This window comes from Coregonus lavaretus (genome assembly GCF_964263955.1).
Source record: "Coregonus lavaretus genome assembly, chromosome: 7".
Lineage (NCBI taxonomy): Eukaryota > Metazoa > Chordata > Actinopteri > Salmoniformes > Salmonidae > Coregonus > Coregonus lavaretus.
Genome location: NC_139994.1, coordinates 57,327,833 through 57,340,334, shown reverse-complemented (window position 1 = coordinate 57,340,334; position 12,502 = coordinate 57,327,833). Strand labels below are relative to the sequence as shown.

The 12,502-nt window shown below is 42.6% G+C and overlaps 1 protein-coding gene across 1 annotated transcript in view; it reads right to left on the bottom strand.

Annotated features, from left to right (window-relative positions):
• Positions 1-12,502, bottom strand: part of LOC311132000 (rap1 GTPase-GDP dissociation stimulator 1-like) — a 59,590-nt gene that overhangs the window by 42,135 nt on the left and 4,953 nt on the right. Inside the window, exons 2-4 of the mRNA XM_084165163.1 lie at positions 11,246-11,356; positions 7,479-7,601; positions 3,921-4,046 (exon numbers count right to left, since the gene is read on the bottom strand). Coding sequence (XP_084021289.1) covers positions 3,921-4,046; positions 7,479-7,601; positions 11,246-11,356 — 360 coding nt within the window. The remainder of the gene's footprint in view (positions 1-3,920; positions 4,047-7,478; positions 7,602-11,245; positions 11,357-12,502) is intronic.

Genomic DNA, 12,502 nt, shown 5'->3' with positions numbered 1-12,502 from the left:
TGGAAAACAAATCAATAAAGGGAGAGAAAGTTAAGCAAGCAGTAAAAAAAACACAAAATCACATAAATCAATAATAAATGCTATTTAAATATAACCATAAAGAATAATAATGATTAATCATAACATGAAAAAGGAGAGGCAAAACAAAAAAAAGACTAACTAGCATTAAATCATTACCGAAGCTCATACCCTTCATACAGAACTGGGAGTCATTCCATAGTGTGTTTCGTCATGCCCATCCCAGTAGGTCTGTCAGAGTTAATCGTGTAACTCCAGTTTGTAATTTTAGTGCACTCTTTTCTTTTGCGATTAATCGTAGTCTGAAATCATTCAAAACACACTGAAAAAAATGTAATACATGATCTATACAGCTAAAAACAACAATGCGACGTCAAAACAAGTTGATATTGAGGTTAAAGAAAGTGTGCTTTATAAATTTGCCTGATTTTGCTTACCATTACTTTGGACAAAACTGACACATCAATATTCTTATAATGATTTTTGTATAAAAAAAATCTTAAATTACAGCTTAATTTGATTAAATTCTGAATTTGCAATGAGTCACGATTAATCACAGCAAATCTTCCGATTAACTCAATAATAAATACAGCCCTAATTGGTGGACAATCGTTTGTCACTTGTCAGAATCACAGTCAAGCTCACACACAGTATGGTTATTAGTGGTAGCGACAACCATACTAGAGTCCTGCTAAACAGAATGTGGTTGAGTCATGTTATGCAAATGAGCATGAGTGAACAGCAAACGTATGGAGGTGGAGAGGCTGAAACCCAGCTGGATTGAGGAGAGAAAACGGCTGTTCTCTTTGTGAAAATAAAAGACCTGAAAACCAGACAGCCTAGGGACCATGGGAGTTGAAGTTATGTCATACCGAGTGACTAGTCTGTTTTTATGAAATCGTTTTTAGCAGACGCCTCATTGAGTAGCCTTAATTTGCACCATATTACTACAGATCACAGTACGTTTGTAGGATACTGCTCTGCGCGAACATACCAAATCGACTACAGCCATGCAAATACAATCTTTAAAAAATGCATAGAATTAGCCGGTCATATTTATAGAACATTAAATGAAATAGGACTCAACCTCACCAGTGTTAGAAATGTGGTCAACAATGTCAATTGTGGTCAACTAAAATGGAGATTAGTTGGTGCTCCTGAGGTTTAAACTTTAAGGACATCACCTTTGCCTGCAGACATCACGTAGACAAGGAGTGCTTGATGTGCCAAGAGATAATGTAGCACGATAGAACATAGCCGTAGGGAGGCCATGTGCTCTCATGATAGATACACTGAGTATACAAAACATTAAGAACATCTGCTCTTTCCATGACAGACCGGCCAGGTGAATCCAGGTGAAAGCTATGATCCCTTATTGATGTCACTTGTTAAATCCACTTCAAATCAGTGTAGATGAAGGGGAGGAGACCGGTTAAAGAAGGATTTTTAAGCCTTGAGACAATTGAGAGATGGATTGTGTATGTGTGCCATTCAGAGGGTGAATAGGCAAGACAAAAGATTTAAGTGCCTTTGAGCGGGGTATGGTAGTAGGTGCCAGGCACACCAGTTTGTGTCAAGAACTGCAACGCTGCTGGGTTTTTCATGCTCAACAGTTTCCTGTGTGTATCAACAATGGTCCACCACCCAAAGGACATCAGGCCAACTTGACACAACTGTGGGAAGCATTGGAGTCAACATGGGCCAGCATCCCCGTGAAACGCTTTCGACACCTTGTAGAGTCCATGCCCCGACGAATTGAGGCTGTTCTGAGGGAAAAAGGGGGTTCCTAATGTTTGCTATACTCAGTGTACACTAATGTGTATATTATGGTTGAATCTCCCCAGACTACAGACCAGGAATGAATTACTTTTCTTAGCCATCATCACCTAGAACTCGGAGGTGGGGATGACGTCCTTGTCAAAGTGGGTACAGACACTAATTCTCCAATTAACAAAGAATGGAAGAGTATTTTCCGTTTGTGAAAGTTACAAGCCACTTCATGTGACAGTACGCCAATGCTGGACAACAAAACGTCTGTATATGCGTTGTGGGAACATATCGATACATACAGTGTGTGCTTGACGATGGCAGACTAAATGGGGATGTCTGGAGCGTAGCTAGCAGAGGAAGCGTTATGGGCCTTGTCAGTATATCATTGTCTGTACTAGCTGTTTTAACACAGAAACATAACACATTATACAGTGTTATGTGTGCATGGCGGTGGCAGACAGAATGGGGTGTCTGGAGCGTAGCTGCCTTGCTGGCAGAGGAAGTGTTAAATGATCAGTCATCCTGTTCCTGGACATGCACAGACTGGTTCTCCACTAGTCTCCTGATACCAGCCAGCCATGACCCCCACATCCAACCTCAGCCTGGCTGGCACACCTGCCCCCTTCCTTAACAACACAACCATGGACAGCAAGAGAAAGGAGGGGAGCGACAGAGGAAGACACAGAGAAAGGAAGAAGGAGCGCAAGTGTGTGAGAGCGAGAGTGCAGGAGAGGGATAGAGAAAGAGAGCGAGAGTGAGAGCGAGAGAGAGAGAGAGAAAGCAAGGGAGAGGGACTAAACAAATTGGCTGGAATCTGGATGGCGTTTATGTACAATGGACAAAATGCTGGCACTGTTTTTCTGCTGCTAGGTCTGGAAGTTGTATGAATGCAATTGACAGTTGAAGTGGTAGGCTTGTTGTTGGGTTGATTACATTTTGAAAGGGCCAGAACCGGAGTAACCGGACAGCTAGAGTCCTTCTAAACTGATTTCTTCAGTGGTGCCCCTATTAAGTGTTGAAAACAGCTGCAGCTCCAACTGAGACAGACAGACACACACACATATACATTTCTGCCACTATGCCAAAAAGGCTTCACCAGCTCCCCCCACACTCATACAATGCACCAGAAACAACAGCTGCCATTATGGCCTCAACGCAACACACAGACAGACCACTAACCACTCAGCAAAACCCAACAATAGAATTCTCCTCAAATGTATTCACGACAACTCTTGATTACATTCCCTAAAATCTTTATTCTAGAGGCATTGGGGGAAGTGATTGTAAGCAGTTTTATCTTTGTGTGACAGACGTAGAAGGTCTGTGAGGGTGTCTGTCTGGGGAAAGAAATGCGGCTCTCAGGAGCTCAGGGCTAGACTGACTTTCGTACTTGTCGCTGCACTGGCCCCCCGTGGGAATCGTACCCACAACCCTGGCGTTGCAAGCGCCGTGCTCTACCAACTGAGCCACACGGGACAATAGTGTCATCTGAGAGCTGCTTAGCGAAGCCTCTTGCTAGTCCACAGATGAAAAAAATATGGATTTCATATTGATAAATCGGGTAGAAGCACAGACAATATAATGTCATGCTGGTAGTCACCTCACTCAGTATTCCAATTTACGGCCAGAGTATTCCTATTTACGGCCAGAGTATTCCCCACCTCCAATATATTCAGATGAGAAACAGGCTATATCCCATTATATTATGATGAACTAAGACTTTTCAGCAGATCAATGTCATCAAAAAGAGCAGATAATGCTAACAGCCAGTTTAGAATCCGCCGACACCTGGTTCCCCGTCATGATGCAATTCAGCACCTCTGGGAGGGGAGGGGAGGGGAGGGGAGAGGAGGGAGGAGAGGGCCAGTTGAAAGGAAAAGGCACTTCAGTACTTCCCCTATAATTACACCTAGGCAAGATGCCGCCCCCTTCCTTATAAAGTTGACCTCCCCTTCCCATCAAAAATAAAGAATAATTATGGGCGAACCCATAGACATACCGATTCCGGGTCCTTTTCCAACCGGCCTATGACAAATGTTTAAGGGAAACTTATACGAAATGTGTAAGAGAAGCCTATGAGAAACATGCAAGGGAAACCTATGACAGGGAGACCTATGGCAGGATGTACTTACGGCTGTCGTAGCAGATGTTGCCCAGGGCGCGGCCTGTCTGCAGCAGCACCTCCTGGTCCTTGGAGTGGAGCAGCTGCACCAGGGGAGGGATGAGGCCCGCCTCCACACAGGGGCTCCGCATGAACTCTGGAGGGGAGAGAAAGCACAGTCAGGATGAACAATTAGGCTCCAGGGTGAAGTTTCCCAACCGTACAGACCTGGATAAGCTTCCCCTCCCCCAATTCTAATCTTAACCATTAGTGGGGGAAATTCAAAAATGACCCATGATCATTGTCTAGGGGAAACTTCACCCTACTCCTACCGCTCAGCACGGCACCACCTATCTTCATGGTCCATTCTGTCTCGATTGTGGAGAAGAAATGTAAAATCAAGTTGAAACTGACTGAAAAGTGGACCAGTTATTTTCTATGAGGATTTTGTCATTCAGAGAATGTGTTTCAGTTTATTTTCTGGTTTGACTGGAATTGAAATGGATTTCACTACAACCTCCAATCTGCTCGGAAATATACTGTGTGTGCCAAAATTCCAATTGATTAGTCAATGGAAGACTCAATTATTTTTAAGTGCATCCACATTTTTTACAATTTTTATATGAATGTATATAAAACCCAACTCTGGATCTTTGTTGGAAATACATTTAAAGCAGCCCTCAAGTTCAGCCAAATACAGAAAACCTTCATATAATACTGACTAGGTTTCAAATGAAAGTGCTTAAACACTCAACTTCCAAATTCATTTTACTCAGGTATGCAAGAAAAAGGTTATTTTAGTCCAGTAGCTTTGACACAGTAAGTCTTCCACTGTGGACTGGGCATAGACATTTCCAGGCCTCTGACAGATAAAATGCCAGTGGGTTGGTGCCAAGGCTCAGGCTGGTATGTCAGCAGGCAGTGATCATTAGCCGTTGCTAAAATACCATTAATTATCTTAGACTTTTCTTCCCCCTACTCTGTCACTTCCCTTCAACTCTGCGCCTGCCTCCCCTGAAACCCATATAATTACTCTAAAAGCACTAAGTAAGTATGGCACAGTTTTTACTGTAACTGCAGTATGCAGGTTGAGAGGCCGCGCATAAAGTAATTTGCCACGTTGCCAATGGAAGACTGCTTGAGTCCAAAATGTGGCCAAGAAAATGTGTGACTTCTCTACTATTGGAGAGAAGTCAAGAAGCCATCAACGTATTTGAATGCCCAATCTCATCCTTGGTATAAAGCTTTAATAGGGCACTATATAGCTGTTATTTCATGTCTATTAATGAAGTGCTTCTGGGAGCGTTATGAATGCCTTATGTTGATAGAACGAATCAATCTAAACTCTAATCTCACCTTGATCTGATGAGTTCCTGAATCTCAATCGAGCCACTCACTGCTGTGCATTTTCCTTTGGTCAAGCTACAGTATGGCATGGAGTAAATACATCTTGATTCACTGTGCTGACGTGTGAAAATGACTACGGTCTAGGAAAGCATGATGGATGGCAACACCAACAGACAGGTCTCCTATGGTGCCTTCTGTTAGAGAGACTGAAGCCATCTGTTGCCGTCGGAATGGGTTAAGGCAGAATTGCTTATGGGGAGTGGGGTGGACAAACAAATGAGTACAGGGACTAGGCCACAATCTGGGCTACACAGCACAAATCTATAGACTATCACCCATAATCTTGACCATCAGCCCACAAATAGATAAATCACAATCCCATTAAATTCATTAAATTAAGATAATGCTAACTATAGTGGCTTTCGAAAGTATTCACCCCCCTTGACATTTTTCCAATTTTGTTGCCTTACAACCTGGAATTAAAATTGATTTTTGTTTTTTTTTAATCATTTGATTTACACAACATGCCTACCACTTTGAAGATGCAAAATATATTTTCTTGTGAAACAAAAAAAAACAGAAAACTTGAGCGTGCATAACTATTCACCCCCCCCCCCCCACCCCCCCCCACCCTCACCAAAGTCAATACTTTGTAGAGCGACCTTTTGCAGCAATTACAGCTGCAAGTCTCTTGAAGTATGTCTCTATAAGCTTGGCACATCTAGCCACTGGGATTTATGCCAATTCTTCAAGGCAAAACTGCTCCAGCTCCTTCAAGTTGGATGGGTTCCGCTGGTGTACAGCAATCTGTAAGTCACACCACAGATTCTCAATTGGATTGAGGTCTGGGCTTTGACTAGGCCATTCCAATACATTTTAATGTTTCCCCTTAAACCACGAGTGTTGCTTTAGCAGTATGCTTAGGGTCATTGTCCTGCTGGAAGGTGAACCTCCGTCCCAGCCTCAAATCTCTGGAAGACTGAAACAGGTTTCCCTCAAGAATTTCCCTGTATTTAGCGCCATCCATCATTCCTTCAATTCTGACCAGTTTCCCAGTCCCTGCCGATGAAAAACATCCCCACAGCATGATGCTGCCACCACCATGCTTCACTGTGGGAATGGTGTTCTCGGGGTGATGAGAGGTGTTGGGTTTGCGCCAGACATAGCGTTTTCCTTGATGGCCAAAAAGCTCAATTTTAGTCTCATCTGACCAGAGTACCTTCTTCCATATGTTTGGGGAGTCTCCCACATGCCTTTTGGCGAACACCAAACGTGTTTGCTTATTTTTTTCTTTAAGCAATGGCTTTTTACTGGCCACTCTTCCGTAAAGCCCAGCTCTGTGGCATGTACGGCTTAAAGTGGTCCTATGGACAGATACTCCAATCTCCGCTGTGGAGCTTTGCAGCTCCTTCAGGGTTATCTTTGGTCTCTTTGATTAATTACCTCCTTGCCTGGTCCGTGAGTTTTGGTGGGCGGCCCTCTCTTGGCAGGTTTGTTGTGGTGCCATATTCTTTCCATTTTTTAATAATGGATTTAAAATGGTGCTCCGTGGGATGTTCAAAGTTTAGGATATTTTTTTATAACCCAACCCTGATCTGTACTTCTCCACAACTTTGTCCCTGTCCTGTTTGGAGAGCTCCTTGGTCTTCATGGTGCCGCTTGCTTGGTGGTGCCCCTTGCTTAGAGGTGTTGCAGATTCTGGGGCCTTTCAGAACAGGTGTATATATACTGAGATCATGTGACAGATCATGTGACACTTAGATTGCACACAGGTGGACTTTATTTAACTAATTATGTGACTTTGGAAGGTAATTGGTTGCATCAGATCTTATTTAGGGGCTTCATAGCAAAGGGGGTGAATACATATGCATGCACAACTTTTCCGTTATTAATTTTTTAGCATTTTCTGAAACAAGTTATTTTTTTCATTTCACTTCACCAATTTGGACTATTTTGTGTATGTCCATTACATGAAATCCAAATAAAAATCAATTTAAATTACAGGTTGTAATGCAACAAAATAGGAAAAACGCCAAGGGGGCTGAATACTTTTGCAAGGCACTGTAAATGAGAAATACAAATGTATGCTAAACGGCCACTGTATGACAGACACACAAAACTGAGAATATAATAACACGTTTTTTAAAATGGTATACTGACAAGTTGGCAGAACCAAAAGTGAGGAGAATGATGTTTCCTGGGGAATATGAGATGAGGTGAAACCAAGCGGGGGGAGCCTCACCATTTTTGGCCACCTCAGCTATGATGTTGGCTACTTTGGGGGTGCAGGAGGACTGTGGGGCCAGCAGGGTGGGAAGCAGGGGGAGAACACCCATCTCCTGGATCTTCTCACTGGCATCAGCATCTAAGAGGAAGAGAGGAGAAAGGAGAGAGAGGAGGTGAACAGTTGAAAATAGACATGGGCTCTATCTCAATTAGTCTTTCCATGATTCCTTGCATCCTATCCCCTTGCCTCCTTCTCAACCATATTGGAGGAGAAGATCCAAGGTATCTCCCATCTGACCTTCTTCTCGAATGCTTTTTGAGAAGGAGGAAAGTAGAAAGAATGTAGGGAATCGAGGAAGGATTAATTGAGAAAGAGCCATGGGGGGGGCAAGGAGAGGCGGATAATCCGTTCCCATCCAGGCCATTCAATTTGTGGGGTTATTTATGATCATCCCAAGCCAAGCTCCAGACAGCGGCCCATATAAATCAAATTACTAGCAGGATGACAGTCCAGCCGTGAAATTATAATGATTAACCCCTTAGAGTCAATTGACACACCTGTGCGTCACACGGTGACATCATTTTGAATATTGAATAGCTCCCTGTGTGTTTATGCTAGAGACTTACCGTTTCTTGTAGTGGCTGCAGCTCAATCCCCTCTTTCCGCCGTTATAAATTGTGCGCCTATTCCATAACATGGTGCTTCTAAAAGCTGTGTTTTTCTACACAAGAGGCTCCAGACAAGGAAATCGTCTTTAAAACCAAGACCGTTTGAGATACAAAAGGGGAGACTCACACAAACACGAAGGTGTCAGTTGTTTTGCTCTACGACGCACACAAGCTTAAGGGGAGTCGTCTGAAGGTAACCTGGTACCAGGCTGTAAAAATAGCACAATGTGCATAGGGGGTAAAAAGTGCCACAAATAAAGTGACCAAACATGGGTCTAAAAATGTCTGAGTTTTCTTATATCTCTCAGATATAGGATAGGCACTTAAAAACCATATTCATTATGATATATTTTTTGACTCTTTTGCCATGTACAAATGTGTTATTCAATCCGTTTCTATGGGCTATAGCAGTAAAGGCCAAATTCAATGTTTCATTAAAAAAATATATACATAATCCTAAAATTCTAAATCAAATAGCTACCTTAAATAATACATTTTATGACCATCTTAAAACAATTCCATATCTTAGCTTTGTAGATATTGCGATCTAAGCGCTTAGACCTACAGGGATAACCAATTAAATAATTATTACCATCACTATGATTTTTACTGTTAGGCTAAAGGTGGCATCGGCAAAAGTGTGGGCCCTTCGGTTTTCTTGGTCATCTCCTCAACCAAACAGACCACTGCAGGTTCATCACTTGTCAGTGCCAAAAGAGAGACAGGGTGGGGGTGGGGGGGGGGGTTGTGCTGCCAAGTACAGTAGAACATTAAACCTAGCTACACCAGAGCACACAAAGCTAAAAGACAGCAGAGGATGCAGAAAGCCAGCAACTCAATTAACTTAAAAGCATTAAAATGCCCCAACAAGATACTGGCTAGGCCGAGCCAGATCATGCAGATGGTTATTAGTGATGGGGGGGATCGATACAGTTACATATCGGGATATTATTTCTGACGATATATTGTATCGTTATGACAATATTGCAAAATTATTATTGCGCTAGTTGTCTGTACCTGCACTAAAACTCCAGTATTTTTCCTTCATAGCTTATTCTCCATCATCTTTTTAAATAGGGAGCCAATTTGTTTTCAGCACTTTTATTTCCATGACTGATCAAAACTTGTTTTCTCATGGCTCTCCCTTGTCAGTCTGCAGCAGACATATGGTGAGCAATCTGTTTGGAACATCGAATCGCAATACATACAGTGGGGAAAAAAAGTATTTAGTCAGCCACCAATTGTGCAAGTTCTCCCACTTAAAAAGATGAGAGGCCTGTAATTTTCATCATAGGTACACGTCAACTATGACAGACAAAATGAGGGAAAACAATCCAGAAAATCACATTGTAGGATTTTTAATGAATTTATTTGCAAATTATGGTGGAAAATAAGTATTTGGTCAATAACAAAAGTTTCTCAATACTTTGTTATATACCCTTTGGTGGCAATGACACAGGTCAAACATTTTCTGTAAGTCTTCACAAGGTTTTCACACACTGTTGCTGGTATTTTGGCCCATTCCTCCATGCAGATCTCCTCTAGAGCAGTGATGTTTTGGGGCTGTCGCTGGGCAACACGGACTTTCAACTCCCTCCAAAGATTTTCTATGGGGTTGAGATCTGGAGACTGGCTAGGCCACTCCAGGACCTTGAAATGCTTCTTACGAAGCCACTCCTTCATTGCCCGGGCGGTGTGTTTGGGATCATTGTCATGCTGAAAGACCCAGCCACGTTTCATCTTCAATGCCCTTGCTGATGGAAGGAGGTTTTCACTCAAAATCTCACGATACATGGCCCCATTCATTCTTTCCTTTACACGGATCAGTCGTCCTGGTCCCTTTGCAGAAAAACAGCCCCAAAGCATGATGTTTCCACCCCCATGCTTCACAGTAGGTATGGTGTTATTTGGATGTAACTCAGCATTCTTTGTCCTCCAAACACGACAAGTTGCGTTTTTACCAAAAAGTTATATTTTGGTTTCATCTGACCATATGACATTCTCCCAATCCTCTTCTGGATCATCCAAATGCACTCTAGCAAACTTCAGACGGGCCTGGACATGTACTGGCTTAAGCAGGGGGACACGTCTGGCACTGCAGGATTTGAGTCCCTGGCGGCGTAGTGTGTTACTGATGGTAGGCTTTGTTACTTTGGTCCCAGCTCTCTGCAGGTCATTCACTAGGTCCCCCTGTGTGGTTCTGGGATTTTTGCTCACCGTTCTTGTGATCATTTTGACCCCACGGGGTGAGATCTTGCGTGGAGCCCCAGATCGAGGGAGATTATCAGTGGTCTTGTATGTCTTCCATTTCCTAATAATTGCTCCCACTGTTGATTTCTTCAAACCAAGCTGCTTACCTATTGCAGATTCAGTCTTCCCAGCCTGGTGCAGGTCTACAATTTTGTTTCTGGTGTCCTTTGACAGCTCTTTGGTCTTGGCCATAGTGGAGTTTGGAGTGTGACTGTTTTGAGGTTGTGGACAGGTGTCTTTTATACTGATAACAAGTTCAAACAGGTGCCATTAATACAGGTAACGAGTGGAGGACAGAGGAGCCTCTTAAAGAAGAAGTTACAGGTCTGAGAGAGCCAGAAATCTTGCTTGTTTGTAGGTGACCAAATACTTATTTTCCACCATAATTTGCAAATAAATTCATAAAAAATCCTACAATGTGATTTTCTGGATTTTTTTCTCCTCAATTTGTCTGCCATAGTTGACGTGTACCTATGATGAAAATTACAGGCCTCTCTCATCTTTTTAAGTGGGAGAACTTGCACAATTGGTGGCTGACTAAATACTTTTTTCCCCACTGTATAGAATCGTGAGAATCGCAATACATATAGAATCGACACCAAAGTATTGTGATAATATTGTATCGTGAGGTCACTGGCAATTCCCAGCCGTATTGGTTGTTTCCCAAACTAAGGAGGACAGACAGGTTTGTGAATAACGCTGGCTGAGATAGGATTTATTCTCTCTTACTTAGGCCTTGTACGTAAACAAATGTGAGCCTGGTGACTAGAATGTTTTTTGTTCTCCAATTAGTCTTTAACTATGCTCTCCATTTCCTCCATACCGTGTATTTCACTTACTCTGAGGAGTGTGGGTCAAACTTACTGTTGTGGGCCAGTGCTTTGAGCAAGCAGTCCAGGCAGCCCTCCACATTGTCTGTGGCGCTGTCCACTGAGGCTAGCTTCAGCTTCTTCAACGCTTCGCTCAGGTTATCTGCTGGGAGAGGAGGAAAAGGGCAAAGTTGAATGAGCACTCGTCCTGACCTGTCAGTTTACTCCTAGGTCTAAGGTAGCCTATGCTATTCTAAGTTTTTAAATCACACACTAGGGCTGGATGTTAGATTTGACCACAGCTACCTTGGGCCATACAGTATAGAGCAACCCACAAGTCATATCACACAGTAAAACGGTATACGAGAAGACATGTAGGCTACATTAAATCCACAATCCATCATTTTGTGAATTTCTGACTAAAAATGTGTCTCAAAACAAGTAGCCTAAAATCACTGTGTTTTAGTAATGTTATTAAAACAGCAAGAAAGGTAGACAGACAGCAGGGTTGTTTCTGGATCAAAATGGGGCTTAGGTAGGAGGCGTGGCGGGGGTGTGGTATCGTGCACGATCGCCGACTGACAAGCTTTTGAAAAAAAAAAATATATATATATATACAGTGGGGAGAACAAGTATTTGATACACTGCCGATTTTGCAGGTTTTCCTACTTACAAAGCATGTAGAGGTCTGTAATTTTTATCATAGGTACACTTCAACTGTGAGAGACGGAATCTAAAACAAAAATCCAGAAAATCACATTGTATGATTTTTAAGTAATTAAAAAAATCAATGGGAGACCCATGACATGACAAAAATGCATGAATGCATGCATCTTTTTCGTAATTTTAGATTTTTCCTGACTGTCTAGCTTTTATTTTGATGATTGTTAGTTCTCAAAAATGATCTTATTTAAAAACATCTGTTTTTAGCTGTTTTAAGTTTCTACTGAAAACGTTTTTCCACTTTATTTTTTTACTTAAAAAACATTTAGGTGGCTTTTCAATACTTTTCTATGCAGAAAAAAAACCTTGATGGACAGACATGAAGGCAGATAGACAAGCTGACTTAAACCAAAGCCTTTTGGCTCCTCACACTAATAGGGATGCACACAGCTCTGTGCAGCATCATCACCTCCGCCGTTCCGCCTCCCTCCCTCTCAAATGGTGGCTCTAGACAGTCCAGTGGTCATACAGCGGTGAGCCCCAGTATAAATCAAGACATGAGCGGATGTAGAACTTATCCCTGAGGAGCTCCACAACCGTGGGCACAGCTGACACGTGGCAGAGGTACAGCTGGGCGATATGGAAAAAA